This window comes from Rhinolophus sinicus, linkage group LG03 (assembly GCF_036562045.2).
Source record: "Rhinolophus sinicus isolate RSC01 linkage group LG03, ASM3656204v1, whole genome shotgun sequence".
NCBI classification, from domain to species: domain Eukaryota; kingdom Metazoa; phylum Chordata; class Mammalia; order Chiroptera; family Rhinolophidae; genus Rhinolophus; species Rhinolophus sinicus.
This window is the reverse complement of record NC_133753.1, coordinates 61,285,194-61,300,341: the sequence shown is the minus strand read 5'-3', so window position 1 is coordinate 61,300,341 and position 15,148 is coordinate 61,285,194. Positions and strand designations below refer to the sequence as shown.

The 15,148-nt window shown below is 52.6% G+C and overlaps 1 protein-coding gene across 1 annotated transcript in view; it reads left to right on the top strand.

Moving 5' to 3' along the window:
- Positions 1 to 5: 5 nt before the first annotated feature.
- Positions 6 to 15,148, top strand: part of DUOX1 (dual oxidase 1) — a 32,205-nt gene continuing 17,062 nt past the window's right edge. Inside the window, exons 1-18 of the mRNA XM_074327807.1 lie at positions 6 to 119; positions 1,994 to 2,093; positions 4,555 to 4,638; positions 4,838 to 5,002; positions 5,800 to 5,987; positions 6,171 to 6,372; positions 6,527 to 6,693; positions 7,065 to 7,125; positions 7,253 to 7,349; positions 8,338 to 8,428; positions 9,502 to 9,604; positions 9,866 to 10,038; positions 11,165 to 11,340; positions 11,546 to 11,664; positions 12,301 to 12,438; positions 13,159 to 13,272; positions 14,028 to 14,227; positions 14,872 to 15,057. Coding sequence (XP_074183908.1) covers positions 2,036 to 2,093; positions 4,555 to 4,638; positions 4,838 to 5,002; positions 5,800 to 5,987; positions 6,171 to 6,372; positions 6,527 to 6,693; positions 7,065 to 7,125; positions 7,253 to 7,349; positions 8,338 to 8,428; positions 9,502 to 9,604; positions 9,866 to 10,038; positions 11,165 to 11,340; positions 11,546 to 11,664; positions 12,301 to 12,438; positions 13,159 to 13,272; positions 14,028 to 14,227; positions 14,872 to 15,057 — 2,322 coding nt within the window. The 5' untranslated portion in view covers positions 6 to 119; positions 1,994 to 2,035. The remainder of the gene's footprint in view (positions 120 to 1,993; positions 2,094 to 4,554; positions 4,639 to 4,837; positions 5,003 to 5,799; positions 5,988 to 6,170; positions 6,373 to 6,526; positions 6,694 to 7,064; positions 7,126 to 7,252; positions 7,350 to 8,337; positions 8,429 to 9,501; positions 9,605 to 9,865; positions 10,039 to 11,164; positions 11,341 to 11,545; positions 11,665 to 12,300; positions 12,439 to 13,158; positions 13,273 to 14,027; positions 14,228 to 14,871; positions 15,058 to 15,148) is intronic.

Here is a 15,148-nt window from a genome sequence, read left to right as displayed (position 1 = left end):
CTGCCCGCCCCCGCGCAGAGCAGGAGCGGGAACTGGAGGAGACCCGGTATCGCGGGCCCAGTTTCCAGCCAGGCGGAAGCCAAGCGGCAGTCCCGGCTCCGAGGACACCGCAGCGGCAGGTCAGATCCAGGAGGGCTTCTCCCAGCCTGCCCATGGGCCTGGGAGCTCGGGGGCGGGAGTGGGGGGGAGTGGGGGTGGGAGAGGGGGGACTCCAGCTGCATCGCTGCGGCAGTGTGCCCCAGCTTCGCCACATTTTTGAGGGAAGTGGAATTCCAGCCTGAACCCCCCACGCCCTGTGACTCTGTTCTTTGCCTGAGTCCTGTTAAGGTCTATTTTCCACCCCATCAAGGTTTTGGGATACTGGATTCTTTGAGACTTGGGAATGTTGGGGGGCCTAATTTGCTTGGGCAGGGGAATCTCTCTGGAGCGCCTCCTAGCACCAGCACACGTTGAGAGGGAGGGTAATTTGGGGCTTTTAGAGACCAGGCTTTCCACTTCAGTCCTCTCTTGCGACCAAGTTGTTATCCCTTGGTCCTTGACTCATCTTTCCACCCCAGGGTCACCACGCTAGGACTTCAGGCTGGGAGAGTAGTCATATGGGGCAAGGCCTGTGTTCTCTCCCTGGTTCCACCAGTGCCTGGGGCTTCACTGCCGTCATGAGGCTGTACCTTCCTTTCAAGGTTGTTGGGAAGTTACTGAACCAATGTTGCTATGTAAATCATTGTGGCTACCCACCTGCAAGGAGTGGTTATTAAGCAGGTCCACCTTCCCTTTCAGGTTGTCCCTACAGCCTGGCCTGAAAGCTCACTGCATGCTTTCACGGGTTGAGTGGGACACTGGTGTCTGGGGACAAGGACCCAAAAGTCAGAGTGGTAGGAAGGAAGGTGCAGGACATTCTAGATCAGGGAAGGAGCCCTCTGGCCACTTGAGCATGTCCAGCCTTATAGCTTCAACTATCCAGAGCCCTGCTCTTCACAAACTATCAAAGGCCAGCACCTGGACAGTCTGTGGGATGGCACAGGTAGAACGCTAACCTTTTGAGTTATGACAGGGCCTAGATGTTTTCATTTTTTTTAAAGGGAGATGGTGAGTGGGGATGTTGTCACCCTCTGGGTTCCATCCTCTGTGACTAGACAACCTGTCCAGGAGGCCTGAGGGTTTGTAAAGAGATGAGGCTTTCCCTGAGTTCCCACCTTCCTCCACCAGATAGTTCCCTAGCCCCAGCCCACCCCCAATCTCCACAGTGCCTTTAGGAGGTCTTCACTGGCCATAGGCACCCCCCCCCGTGCCACTGAGGAGCTCCAGCCTGATTCCCCTGCTGCCTCTGTTTCCCTATTGTTCCTGGGTGATTTATTGGCCTGGGGAGAGAGAGCAAGAAGTTGGCATCAAACACATGAACCCCTGTGAGTCCTCACAGAGGAGCCACCTCAGCCCACCCTTTGTATATCACAACTACATAACATCTGTCACTTTTCATTCTCATATTTGATTCTGGCACCACACTAGGAGGTAAATAGATCAGGCATGCTTACTCCCATAACTGGAAGAGGGCACCAAGGTCCAGACCAGATAAGTGACCTGCCTAAGATCCACAGTGGGTGCGCAGCAGCACCATATCCTGCCCTCAGCTCAGTGTCCTGGCCCCGAAGTAAGGCTCAGTGCAAGGAACACACACTGCAGGGAGTTGGGCCAAAATAATGTTTTCCAATTAATCTTAGGAGGTAAAGTCCAGGAAGACAGGGATTTCTGTTTGCTATGTTCATTACTTAGTCTCAGTGCCTGGGTCCATGCCCACAACATAGTGGGTGCCCATCGAGTATTTGTTGAGTGAATGAAAGATTCTTGGGAGGTAGTGAGTCTTTCGCTGTTTGCTACCTACCCACTATGGCTGTGGCCCAGCCCCATGCCTTGATTCATAGGGAACTGCAGAGGCCCTGGCCTGACTTTCCTGAACTGCTCGGGTTCATACTCTCTGTCCTCTGTCTTTTTCTAGATTTTAAGATTCTAATACCTGAGCCCTATTATCATTTTCATCATGGGCTTCCGCCTGGCTCTGGCATGGACACTCCTGATTGGGCCATGGATGCTCACGGGTGAGTACAGATTGCAGGAGAAGCACAAGGAGGAGCTGAGGAACCCAGCATCTTCTGGGCTCCCCCAAGGACAGAAGCGGTATCATATTCATCTCTGTATCCCTACCCCTTAGCTAACACAGTAGCCTGCACATGGTAGGTGCTCATTTCCAGCTTGTCGACTACATGGATGACTAATGGAATGAAATATTTGCCCAAGTACACAGAATTAGGGAGCCTTCAACTGTTGTGTCAGCACTTCTTATTTCATTCCTTAGAGTCTGAAGCCCTTTCTCTCTCCCCTATCTTGTCTCTCTTTCCCCCCCCCATAAATTAAGGACCCCCCACCCCAAATAGAAAGATTGATGAGACACACAAAAAGTAAGGATCTTGGCATCAGACTGGACTAAAAGCTGACCTCTCCAAAGAGAAATCACCACTATTTTAAAACTATATGATTTAAAAACAAAATGATACAATCCACCAGAGTTTTATGTTTGTTATCTTCAGCTTTGGACAGTATCTTACCAGAATCTGAGGCCATTCTCTGGGTCTCTATAGCGTGGGTCTCTGATGAGGGAAATTGGCTTAAGGTGCCACAAGTTAGGTTAAAAAGAGCAAGTCCCTGGTGGTCAGGGGTGGGGGATGCAAGAACAGAGAACAAAGAAAATCTGTGGAATGATCTGTCCTGGCTGGAGGCATAGGATGGTTAGATGGTCCCTGTAGCTTCTCCCTTGCTAGAGTTGCTCACATTCTCTTTCCTTCCTCTCCATGCCTTGGCCTTATTTTTTCCTTTTCTCCCAAGCTCCTGCTTCTTCTTCCCAAGAGGCATTTTCCCCACATCCTCCCCAAGAAGTCCCCCCTTTCTCTGCCACCAGTTCGTCTTGTTTTAGAAGCTACATGTATGTGGCTGCCCTATGTTCCTGCCCCAAGTCCTGGATCCTTAGTTGGATTCTGTAGGGGTGGAAAAATTTTTCCTTCTTCTCATCTAGGTTTTTGGCTGGTCTAATAGTCAAGTGGCATAAGATGGAATAACAGGAGAAAAACAAATTGAATTTCATACATATGAGAGCCGCATAAAAATCGGATACCCAAGGGCAAGTTGGGCAGTTGAGTCTTCTATGCCATCCCGAGCTGAGGAATGGCATAGGGGCCTGGGGTTCAAAAAGCAGAAGGGGTATTCACAGGGTAATACGAAGAGCAGATGTTTGGTTAGATGTTTGCCCTGCGATGCAGATAAAAAGTTATCTTTTGTACTTATTAGTCCTCTTTCTGGTTCAGGCCCCCTAACTAAATTCTTTTTGGTAGTTAAGGGAGAGATAAGTTTTTCTTGAGTCTGCTGGGTTGTAAGTCCCTTCAGCCAAAATAATCCACATGCCAAAGTGACATATTTTTGGGGTCACTTCTCTGCTCTCCCTCAGTTCTTTGCTCAAACATCAGGGCCTGAGTCATTTTTCTTCTCTGACTTCCTGGTGTCTGTGTGTGTGTCTGCGTGGGTGCATGCGCTTGTGTCAGGCATTGGGCAGAAGCGTAGCTCTGAGATCCTGTCCTTGGTCTGAGAAGGGAGAGAGTCAGACTCTGGCTGATGAGAGTCCTTTCCTTTGCTCGGTTCTCTGACGTGAGCAGAGAGGGAGGCTCAGCCCTAGTTTGGGGAAAGGAATCTGGCTGGTAATCTGATCTACTGACTAGAAGGACCCCTGCTATATCTCTGATTCTGGACCTTTCCCTGTGTTCCCCACTGCCTGAGCTCTTCCCTTAACAGCTGAGTGTTCCCTCCCAGGCCCTAGTTTTTTGAGAGTACAGTAGGGTCAAGAGGAGGAATGATAAGGTGGACATGATGCCCCCAAAGAGGAAGGGGTGAGGTTGTCTATATGACTATCAGTCCTTGATCCCACCCAAAAACCAGGAAAAAGACCAGAGTAGCAAGGCCTCAAAGCCATAACCCTGTGGCCCACATCCTTGCTCTAGGCTCTGCTCAGCAGGAGAAGGTCAAGTCCCTCTCCACATTGGCCCTGCCCCGGGATGGGTCACAGAATGACATGTCCTTCCCTGGGTGGAAGAGTGGCTGGCTCTTTCTCTGTGTGATATCTTACGGCTTGGAATGGCTTCTGTCCTGCCATGTCCTCCAGGGAGCTGAGGTGTAAGGACAGTAGAAGTCTCCTGCATCCCCTTCCCCATTGCCACTGTTCTCCTTCTGCTTCCTCTTCCTCTCTGAGGTCGTTTGTCAGCTCACTGCACCTGGCTACATTCCTTTAGTGCTCTCTGCCATGTCCACCCCCATCCCCACCCTGAGCTGCTTAAAGATTGGGTTTGAATTTGGACACCACTTTCTCCTGGTTATCTTCCTCTGCACCCTACTTCCCACATCTGTGCACTTTCTGCTGCCCCAAGAGCCAGGCTCACAGGACCCATATTCTACAGTTCTACCCATCCTCTCAGGCACTGACTTGCCCAGCTTGCCCTTCCCTCTGCCCTCACACAGGAGCTCAGAATTCAATTTCGTGGGAGGTGCAACGATTTGATGGCTGGTACAACAACCTCATGAAGCACAGATGGGGCAGCAAAGGTAGGTGAAAGCAAAGTGGAGACAGAGCCCTAGGGTCAGGGTGGTATCCACTGCTAGTAAGGAGCAAGGGCTGGCAGGCACCGCAAAGGCTCATCCATTTCTAAGGTTTTAGGATCTGTGGTATGGAGGGAAGCCTGAAAGAGAAGAAATCAGGGAGACCCCCTGAGGATTCATTCTTGTCCTTACCTCTCCCACCCAGGCTCTCGGCTGCAGCGCCTGGTTCCAGCTACCTATGCAGACGGTGTGTACCAGCCCTTGGGAGAACCCCACCTGCCTAACCCCCGAGACCTTAGTAACACGGCCATGAGGGGCCCTGCAGGGCAGGCCTCCGTGCAAAACCGCACAGTGCTGGGGGTCTTCTTTGGTAAGGGCTTCAACGTGTAGGGGAGGTAGGCCAGTGGGGTCAGCTACACACCTCTATGTCTGAAGGGGGACTCGGGGAGTGAGGGAGAGAAGTGATGCAGGGTTAGAAAGATGGAGGGGCAGGCAATGGGGTGGGCTGGGGTGGGAGCAGAGGGAAAAAGTGTGGTTAGGGGAGGTATATATCTGCCCCACTCTGGGCTGTTGTTGGGGGTGGGGAACAGAAGTAGGAGCATAGAAATAATTTGGTAGTGACTATTGGTGGGACCCTGTTCTCACTCTTTGCCCCTGAGGCTCCTAGGACAGGCTCAGGGCAGGGGTCTGACACTGGCAGGAGGGCTGGGGGGTGGGGGTGTCAGATGGGAGTGCTAGGGCGACCTTACCCCATTGACTGGCTTGTTGGCTCCTAGCCGGAATGCCAGGCTCCTGCTGGCCATCCAGGGTGCGCACACTTGCTTCCCAGTGTCCACCATCCCACTAAGGTTGGCAGCCCGCTGGGCAGGCTGCTCCTAGCAGCGTGTTGGAGCCCATGCTGCCAATCTGATTGCTGATTACCTAGGCACACTCACTAGGCACCTCCCAGTTACCAAGGAGAAGGCCAAACTGGAAATGAAAACAGTTGGGACCATGGTATATAACAAAGGACTGGGAAGGGGTGGGGGAGGCGAAGGCCTGGACTTGCCAATAATGGCTGCTGAGTCTTTTGAAACTTCAAGGGTCCGAGGAGGAGCACTAGATAGCTGGTGCTGAAAGAACAGTGGCCTTAGCTGGCCTTAGCATGCCTTCCTCCACTGTGGGCAGGCTACCACATACTCTCTGACCTGGTGAGTGTGGAGAGACCCGGCTGCCCCGCTGAGTTTCTCAACATCCGAATCCCGTCGGGAGACCCCGTGTTCGATCGTGACCAGAGCGGGGACGTGGTGCTGCCCTTCCAGAGGAGCCGCTGGGACCCCAAGACCGGACGGAGCCCCAGCAACCCCCGGGACGTGGTGAGAAAGCAGGCGACGGGGTGGAGGTTGGACCGAGGCGGGCGGGGGCCCTGGGCTTTGAGCATGACAGTGTCTGGTGGGGAGAGGCTCCCACCCGACACCCACGAACACCCGCCTAGCCCTGGTCCTCCCTTACCCACCTGCGCTACACGACCCCGGCTCACCTGTCCTGTGCCACCGCAGACCAACGAGGTGACCGGCTGGCTGGACGGCAGCGCCATCTATGGCTCTTCACACTCCTGGAGCGACGCGCTGCGGAGCTTCTCCGGGGGACAGCTGGCGTCGGGGCCCGACCCCGCCTTCCCCCGGGTCGCCCAGAACCCCCTGCTCATATGGACCGCGCCCGACCCCGCCACGGGACAGCGCGGGCCCCAGGGGCTGTACGGTGAGGCAGCCGGGTCGGGCAGGGGTGCTGGGGGGGGGGAGGGGACCAGAGCCGCCAGGGCTGGTTAGAAGGAGACCTGGGGGTCCGTGAGGTGCCGCTCCCCTGGGTGCCACCGCCGCTCACCTCGTCGCCTGTATTTCCACGTCGGATGCAGCCTTCGGGGCGGAGCGAGGGAATCGTGAACCCTTCCTGCAGGCGCTGGGCCTGCTCTGGTTCCGCTACCACAATCTGTGGGCGCAGAGGCTGGCCCGCGAGCACCCGCGCTGGGGGGACGAGGAGCTGTTCCAGCACGCGCGCAAGAGGGTCATCGCCACCTACCAGGTCATTCGCACGGCCCTCCTCCCAAGTCCTGGTCCACAGGAGACTCCGCTCTCCCGCGGAGCCCTCCACCCTTGAACATCCCCCACCCAGAAACGCCCTTTTCCGGAGGACACCCCTCCGCAGACAGCTAACACCTAGGAATAGACCCTGAAATGATAAGGAGGCAAAGCCCCACTTAGACAAGCTCCCCCCCCCCCCCATATCCCCAGTTCCTTAGGGGACAGGTCTCCACGTCTTTCTTGTTTGAGTTGCCTCTCCCATGACTGCACCTGCCTGGTCCTCATCTCCCACCTAAGCCTTCCTTGGGCTCAGATCTCTCTTGGCCTGGCAGCTCCAACACTCGCTTCCCTTTGCCCTCTCTTGATTCTCAGAACATCGCTTTGTATGAGTGGCTGCCCAGCTTCCTGCGGAAAACGCCCCCAGAGTATGCAGGTGAGGGGATAGGGAGTGAGGGTGGGAGAGCTTGCAGGAGTCTTTTTGGAAGGGGGGAGGTGGGAGTGAAGGTGAGGTGGTTTAAGGGTCAAGTTTTACTATCCTGTTTCTTCTCCCCTTACCCTAGGATACCGCCCTTTCCTGGACCCTAGCATCTCCCCTGAGTTCCTGGTTGCCTCTGAGCAGTTCTTCTCCACTATGGTGCCCCCTGGCGTCTACATGAGGTGAGGGAGGGCTCAAACGAATATTGTGAGGCACGGTGGTGGTGGTGGGGAGCTTGTCATTGAGAAATATTGCCCTCAGGAGTCTTCAGGATGGGAGTCTCACCCTTTATCAGTCTGAAGTCTTGCCCATTCCCCCCAGGAAAAGAATTAATATGGAGGAGAAGAAGAAAAACAATTGTTTAAAAAGATACATCATTGTGGTTTTTAAGCACTTTTATGTTTATTTTCCTGCAGCTGGTGTAGATACTAATCACCCAGTGTAAGATGGGCTAATTGAGGCTCAGACGGTGAGTCACAAAGCCTGCTGATCTGAACTAAGATCTTGACAATACACTGGGGACATTTTTAGCTGTAAGCGCAGGACCTGGGCCTTATAAAACTTTTGGAGAAATTATAATAAAAATGCGTGAGAGCTGAAGAAAATGGTGGCTCCAAAATAATGAAAGGGAACTTCAAACTAAAAATATACATTTAATTAAATGTATGTGAAACAAAGCATGTCAGTTCACCTTTTACAATTGTATTATAATTTAAAACAATTCATAGGTTAGATTTTCTTACTCTGGAACAATTTCTGGATATGCCTGATGATGGCCAAGAGATCATAGCAATTGAGTTATCCAAAGACAAGTATCAACAGAACAATTAAAAATCCTTTAAAAATGTGATATATATATATATATATATATATATATATATATATATATATATATGATATATAAGTGTACATATATATGTGTATATGTATGTGTAGAGAGAGAGAGAGAGAGAGAGAGAGAGAGAGAACTATGAGTGCATTTTTAGATGTTTGGTCTAATGTAGGGAGAGGGACCTCCCAAAAATCAGATTGTTCAGGACCTACCCTGACCACATACCACCTCAGGGAAGCAATGGCCTGGGCCCCTGGCTACAACCTTGGAGACCAGAGCTGATGCCTGACATTAGGACCGGGTGGCCTCAGTCTACTCCCCTGCTCTTTGCATTTCAGAAATGCCAGCTGCCACTTCCAGGGGGTCATCAATCAGAACTCAAGTGTCTCCAGAGCTCTCCGGGTCTGCAACAGCTACTGGAGCCGAGAGGTCAGGGCTGGGGGCATATATGTGGGTGGGTATATGTGTGTGGTCTGTACATGTGCACACACACATGTGTATAAGGGTGTGTGGTGAAGGCGGGCAGTAGGGCTGAGGCAGCAGTTGGGATTGGCTGGGATGGAGGAGACAGCCTGAGGGTCTGCAGCCATCTCCCCTACCAGTGTCTGAGATGACCAGGTAGCTGTATGAGGTCAAAAGTCAACCCTCTACTCCCGCCTCAGGGCTATGAGACAGTGGGTCCTGCACAAGTGTGGCTCTACATTCATTGCTTTCTCATAGGTTTTTCTTCTCCCTTGACAGCTCTGGGTCCCCTATAGGCCTTGGAGTACCCCAGCCATCCCAGCCCCCAAAGAAACTTCCCAATTAGACACACCCAGGGCGGAGTGTGAATGTATTTGTGTGGGATGGGGGTTAGGAGGAAGGAAGGATTCTGAAAGATTACTGGGGACAGTCTGTCCATCCAAACCAGTCAGTGTGGGTCAAGAATATTAATCATTAGTTTAAAGCAAAATCAGATACTTTGTGTTAAGTGTTCATAGAGGGGAAGGGAGATGGGAGAAAAAAGAGAGAAGAGGAAGGTATAGGATCAGAGTCATAGAGCTGAGCTGAAAGAGACTTCAGAGTCCTCCTGATCCCTTTTCATTATCTTATTAATTTTATTTTATTGTTTTATCAATCTCTAAGGCCCTTTTTATTAAGGGGAGGACGCTGAGTTCAAAGAGATCCTGGGACTTGCCCATAATCACACAGATGGTTAGCAAGATGCACGACCTACATCTTCTAGCGCCTTTTGTCAACCATACTGTCAAGTCTCCTAAAATAGAAGAAATAAAGTTTTCCATCCCTTGTGCTTTTGGGGACCTGTCTCCCAGCAGCATGGTTTTGGGTGGGGACATCACTCACCCTGAGTGAGAAGGCAGCCTGCAGAGGAGGAATAGACACCAGTTTGGCAGTGAACAGCCAGACTGGGCGGACCCAGGACATGGACTGTGGGGTGGAGGGAGTCTGGCTGCCCAACCTCTGGCCCCATTAGCCACATCCTCTCCACCCCACCCCTATAGCACCCAAACCTACAAAGAGCTGAAGATGTGGATGCATTGCTGCTGGGCATGACCTCTCAGATCGCCGAGCGAGAGGACCATGTGGTGGTTGAGGACTTGAGAGGTGAGGCTGAGGCCATCCCCGCAGGCTGTGTACCCCTGGTCCCTGGGAGCAGGTTCAGCTGGAGCTCCAGAGTCAGGCAGGGAGGGGTGCCAAGGGCTGGGAGCCTGTACTCTCTATCTGAGTGCTAGCCCAGGCTCCCGGTTCCCTTGGCTCCCTCGTTATGGCTCAGGTACCCCTGGGACTGGTTGGAGCCTGAGGCACGGGCTGGAGGAGCTATGGTGGTGCTGAGCTCCCTCAGACTCTCTGGTATCTCATTTCCAGATTTCTGGCCTGGCACACTGAAGTTTTCCCGCATAGACCACCTGGCCAGCTGCCTGCAGCGGGGCCGTGATCTGGGCCTGCCCTCTTACACCAAGGCCAGGGCAGCCCTGGGCCTGTCTCCTGTTACCAGATGGCAGGACATCAACCCTGCACTCTCTCAGAGTGATGGCGCTGTGAGGAGGGGTCGGGACCCAGAGGGCCGGGTGGGAGAGCTAGGGCACACTGGCCTGAGACACAGAAAATGGGCAGCAAGACACAGGCACTAGAGAAGCACCTGGGGAGAGGGGCAGGGCCACCCAGGTCGAGTTTCCCAGTATCACACACCAGGATGGAGGTTACTAGACCAGCAGGATTCGGCTTTAGGCTCTGTGACTGCAGAGCCAGCAAATGTTTGTTGGGCACCTATTGCATGTGAGGCACTTAAACGGTATTTTCTCATTTACTCTTCCCAATGACTCCTTGAGTGGGTACAGCAGGTCCTCAACTCAGGAACAAGCTGTACTTTCATGCACTGATATTTAAGCTGCTTTGGGGGCATCAGCTGTCACACCTGAGCTATCACCTGGATAAATGGCATTGCCTGCCAACCAACAGACCAGTTTTAGCTACCGTACTATCTTGGCACAGCAGTGTTTCTGCAATTTTTTGACTACTTTTGCCCTTACTATTTTACAAGATTGTTAGAAAGTGGAAAATTGAAAGGCTGACAAAGAAATGATATGTGCATGGGGCTCATAAACTTTATAAAATCAATGTAAAGATAGGAATCACTATACATACCCAAAGTAGCAAATCTTTAGCTTCAACTGGGTCTTGTTGGAATTAGGCTGGTCAAGTGCTTATTTACATTGTGGGGAAAAGAACTAAAGTAAAGGTCAGGTAGAATATGCTGCTCATATATTGTTGAAGACTGTCTTTAAAAGGCAATGTATAAACAGGGATTTGATTTTTAAAAACATTTTTGTTTGTAGCCCTGAGAATAGAAACTTTTTCTAACACAGCAGTCTATCATTCAACATTTGCACTGATTTTGATCCTTCAACTTTCATACCTTTTCAAGAACAAGTTATGTAGGGGACTGGCTGCCTATTTCATTCCAACTTTATAAAATAGGCAGCTGAATCTGTGAGAAAGTTCCCACAATGTGTTAACTTATGTAAAGCACTCAGAGCAGTGCCTGGGGCATAAGTGAAAAATTGTCACTGTCATTTATTATTATTATCCCTGAGGCTGATCCCTGGGAACCACCTCTTTGCCTGAGGGTGGGTGTCAGGTCCTTGCACTCACTCCTATCCCCAGGTTCTGGAGGCCACAGCTGCCCTGTACAACCAGGACCTGTCCCGGCTGGAGCTGCTCCCTGGGGGGCTCCTGGAGAGCCATGGGGACCCCGGACCCCTCTTCAGCACCATAGTCCTTGACCAGTTTGTGCGGCTGCGGGATGGCGACCGTTACTGGTTTGAGAACACCAGGAATGGGTAAGGCCTGCCTGGGCCCCCCCTCAGACTCCACCTCAGCCTGGACCCAGACCCTCTGCCTGTAACAGCCCCCATGGGCCCTTGATTTCCAGCTGGTGCCACCCTCTCCCAACCCCTCTGGGTCTCTTTCCTCGTCTGTGTCCCTATGTCTGGGGGCCTGCATCTCTTTTTCACTGTGAGAACTCTCCACCTCTCCCACCCCCAGGCTGTTCTCTGAGGAAGAGATCTCAGAGATCAGAAACACTTCCCTATGGGATGTTCTAGTGACGGTCACCAATGTGGATCCCAGTGCCCTGCAGCCCAATGTATTTTTCTGGCATGCAGGTGAGTGGGCAGGGGGGTGCTTGGAGGGGTTTGGGGTCTGGCGCTTCCTTCCTTCTCAGCTGTGGGTTTGGTTCAATGGGGCTGGACAGCATACTCCTAGGGGGAAGTGAGCTATGGTTCTACCCTTGGAAACATTGGATCTGGGTGCCAAGGTTGCCACACACAGCTGTGAAGGTTCCCCTCTGCACAATTCTAGGAGGTGCCCAAGTGAGGACAGGACTGAGACTCAGAGAGACCTGATTATGAGGCTCCCGTTCAGCAGGAATGGGGCTGGGGGTGGGTGGAACATTAGGAGAGCCATGTGCAGTGATGATAGCCCAACCCCACAGCAGTGACAAGGAAAGGGTGTGTGTGTGTGTGTGTGTGTGTGTGTGTGTGTGTGTGTGTACATATGTACATGTGAGGGAGAGACACAGATTGAGGTTCACTTTGGACCCCACTTATTACCCAAGTAGGCAAACACTACATTCTTTGTGCAATGGCAAGGACAATGACAGTGCTAAGCAGTCCCCTTCCCTCTGTTACCCAGAGGCACCCCCAACTCTCTCAGAGGGCCACCCTAACTTCCTCAATGATCCTGTGACTGAGCCTGTGGCCCGACACCCCCCAGGACTCTAGATTTTTCTGCCTCCCCAGGAGACCCCTGTCCACAGCCAAGACAACTCAGCACCGAGGGCCTGCCAGCCTGTGCTCCCCCAGTCACAAGGGACTATTTCAAGGGCAGTGGATTTGGCTTCGGCCTCACCATCGGGACTCTCTGCTGCTTCCCCCTGGGTAAAAGTGATGGGCGTGGCAGGGTTGGGTGAGAGATGCAAGCTGGAGCGTGGGGTTGGGGTGGATCTATCTGTGAGAGCCAACCATGCAGAGTACATTCCCCTGGGTAGATGTTGAAAACAACAGAACAGGAGAGCACATGAGAAGTGTCTGACCTGCAGACAAGCACATGAGAAGTGTCTGACGTGCAGATAAGTCAGCTCAGGGAGAATTATTCCCCTGTTCTCCTGAGTTCCCCACCCCACCCCAGGGCCCAGATTGGTCAGGCGCCATGGAGACTCCACAATCCACAGCTATTTGCAGGAACCTGGGCCTGGGAAACTGTCAGAGGCAAATCCTTACTAGAGAACCAGGGCTGAGATGTAGTTGCTGGGCCAAAGGCTTGGGAATTAGTCTTTGACATGGCTGTGTGTGGATCAACACCAGCAGCCTGGCAGTGTGTCCAGTCTCTAGCTAGGAAGGGAGATGAGTGGTGGAAGAAGGGAAGGAGGTCGTGCAGGCTTGTTAGATGCTATCCAAAGCAACCCATGGGATGCAAACCAGCTCTCCCCACCACCCACCCCAGACCCAGGGAGCGTTACAATTTGAGACAGTTAAACAAATAGAGCTAGGATATGGGGAAAGCAGGGGGTCATGCCCAGGAAAGGAGGCTGGGAGAGGAGCCACTGAGCATCCTACTTCCACCTTCCTCTGAGCATCCTACTGCGTCTGCCCTCCCAGTGAGCCTGCTTGTTGCATGGATTGTTGCTCGGCTCCGGAAGAGAAATTTTAAGAGGCTCCAGGGCCAGAACCGCCAGAGCATCAAGTCTGAGAAGCTCGTGGAGGGCGTGGAAGGTAGGTCTGGGGCTGGCTGGGGTGGCGATGGGGAGGACATGACAGGGAGACAACCCCACCTCCACTTCGTCAGCCTAAGGGAAAGGCCTGCCTTTCCTAGGCCTCCAGGCAGCTAGGGCAGGTGGGGAGAGCCACTGGCCTATTTAGAAGTTGGACCTGGAGTCCTCCCACCTCAGTAACTCCTCCCAATGGTCCCAAATAAAGAGAAAGTGATAGACTCATAGGGAGGAGTCACAGGACCCTGACTACATTTCAAAGGGTTACTGTGACTCACAAATTCCCAGGAACTACTGCTTTGGACATCTCACACTAGAATTTCCGGCAACAGAGAAGTAATTAATGAAGGTCTAGTGTCATACTGACTGAGCATTGGAATCTTGGTTCCACCAGTTGGGCCTTAGGCAGATTTTTAAATTTCTCTAAACTTATTTTTCCTTATCTGTAAAATAGGAATAATAATAGCACTTACTGCCTAGATTTACAAAGATTAAATGAACTCCTTCATGCAAAGTACTTGGTACAGTGTTAGGCACATAGGAAACACTCAGGAAACAGTAGTTACTCTTCTCATGGGCTAGAGCACAGCGGGACTGTCAGAGGGGAGATGGCACTCAGTACCCAAGAAGGGGCAAGGAACTATGGAGGCCTTGATCCAATCCAGCCCTGAGCTGGCCTTCTTCTTCTGGATGTGTCTCGGGCAGGGCCGGCCCAGCGGGCACCGCAACCCCAGATGACCCCACCCTGTCTCTCCCCAGCATTGGAATGGCAGGGCCGCAAGGAGCCCTGCAGGCCTGTGCTCCTGCACCTGCAGCCTGGGCAGATCCGGGTCATGGACGGCACGCTCTCTGTACTTCGCATCATCCAGCTGCGGCCCCTGCAGCAGGTCAACCTCATCCTGTCCAACAACCGTGGACGCCGCACCCTGCTGCTCAAGATCCCCAAGGAGTATGACCTGGTACGGCCCAGCTGGCCCCTTGGCTCCTTGTCCACAGTCATAGCCAGGGAGACAGCCAAGTGGAGGTCTTGTCCCTGCCTGGAGTACCTGATAGAGAGATGAACTTCAGCACACTTGTCCTGCACTGGGCCTGCTGGATGGCATAGTCTCCACAGTCCCCTCTTACTCATGCAAACACAGTCTGCCCCCTCCCTTTCTAAGGACACCTTGGCAGGTCCTAGCTGGGAGTCCTTGGAAGAAGCTGGGCCCTCTTCCCTGTCCCCTGATTTCAGGTTCTAATGAATTGTTAGAGATTTTGGAAGGGAGCTCAATCAGAGGCTAATCTTCAGCTCTGTCTGGCTCACCATCTCCTCTACCCCTGGAACTCTCTGCCTTCTCCTATCTTCTCCAGTGTGGGATAGAGAGGGAGGAATGGCTTTGTACATGTGCCTTGGAATGCTACCTCTGCAACTATAAGCAAACCACTTAACCCCACTGAACCCAGAATAACAATATCTCTTTTGTAAGTGTTCTCTTTCCAGCAGATCCCCCCCCCACACACACACACACACACCACCACCACCACCACACGCAAAATTCATGGAAAGCTCCTGGCCTCAAGAGGCCTTAACAAATGGTTGCTGTCCCTCCTGCCTCCTCCGTAGGTGCTGTTATTTAACTTGGAGGAAGAGCGGCGGACACTGGTAGAAAACCTTCGTGGTGCTCTAAAGGAGAACGGGCTGAGCTTCCAGGAGTGGGAGCTGCGGGAGCAGGAGCTGATGAGGGCAGCTGTGACTCGGGAGCAGCGGAGCCGCCTCCTGGAGACCTTTTTCAGGCACCTTTTCTCCCAGGTGTGTATATGGGACCAGATCTGTTCTAGCATGTCCACCTGCAATGGTGCCCTAGCTGCGTGAGGCCATGGTGTGACTCCAGATAAAGCCA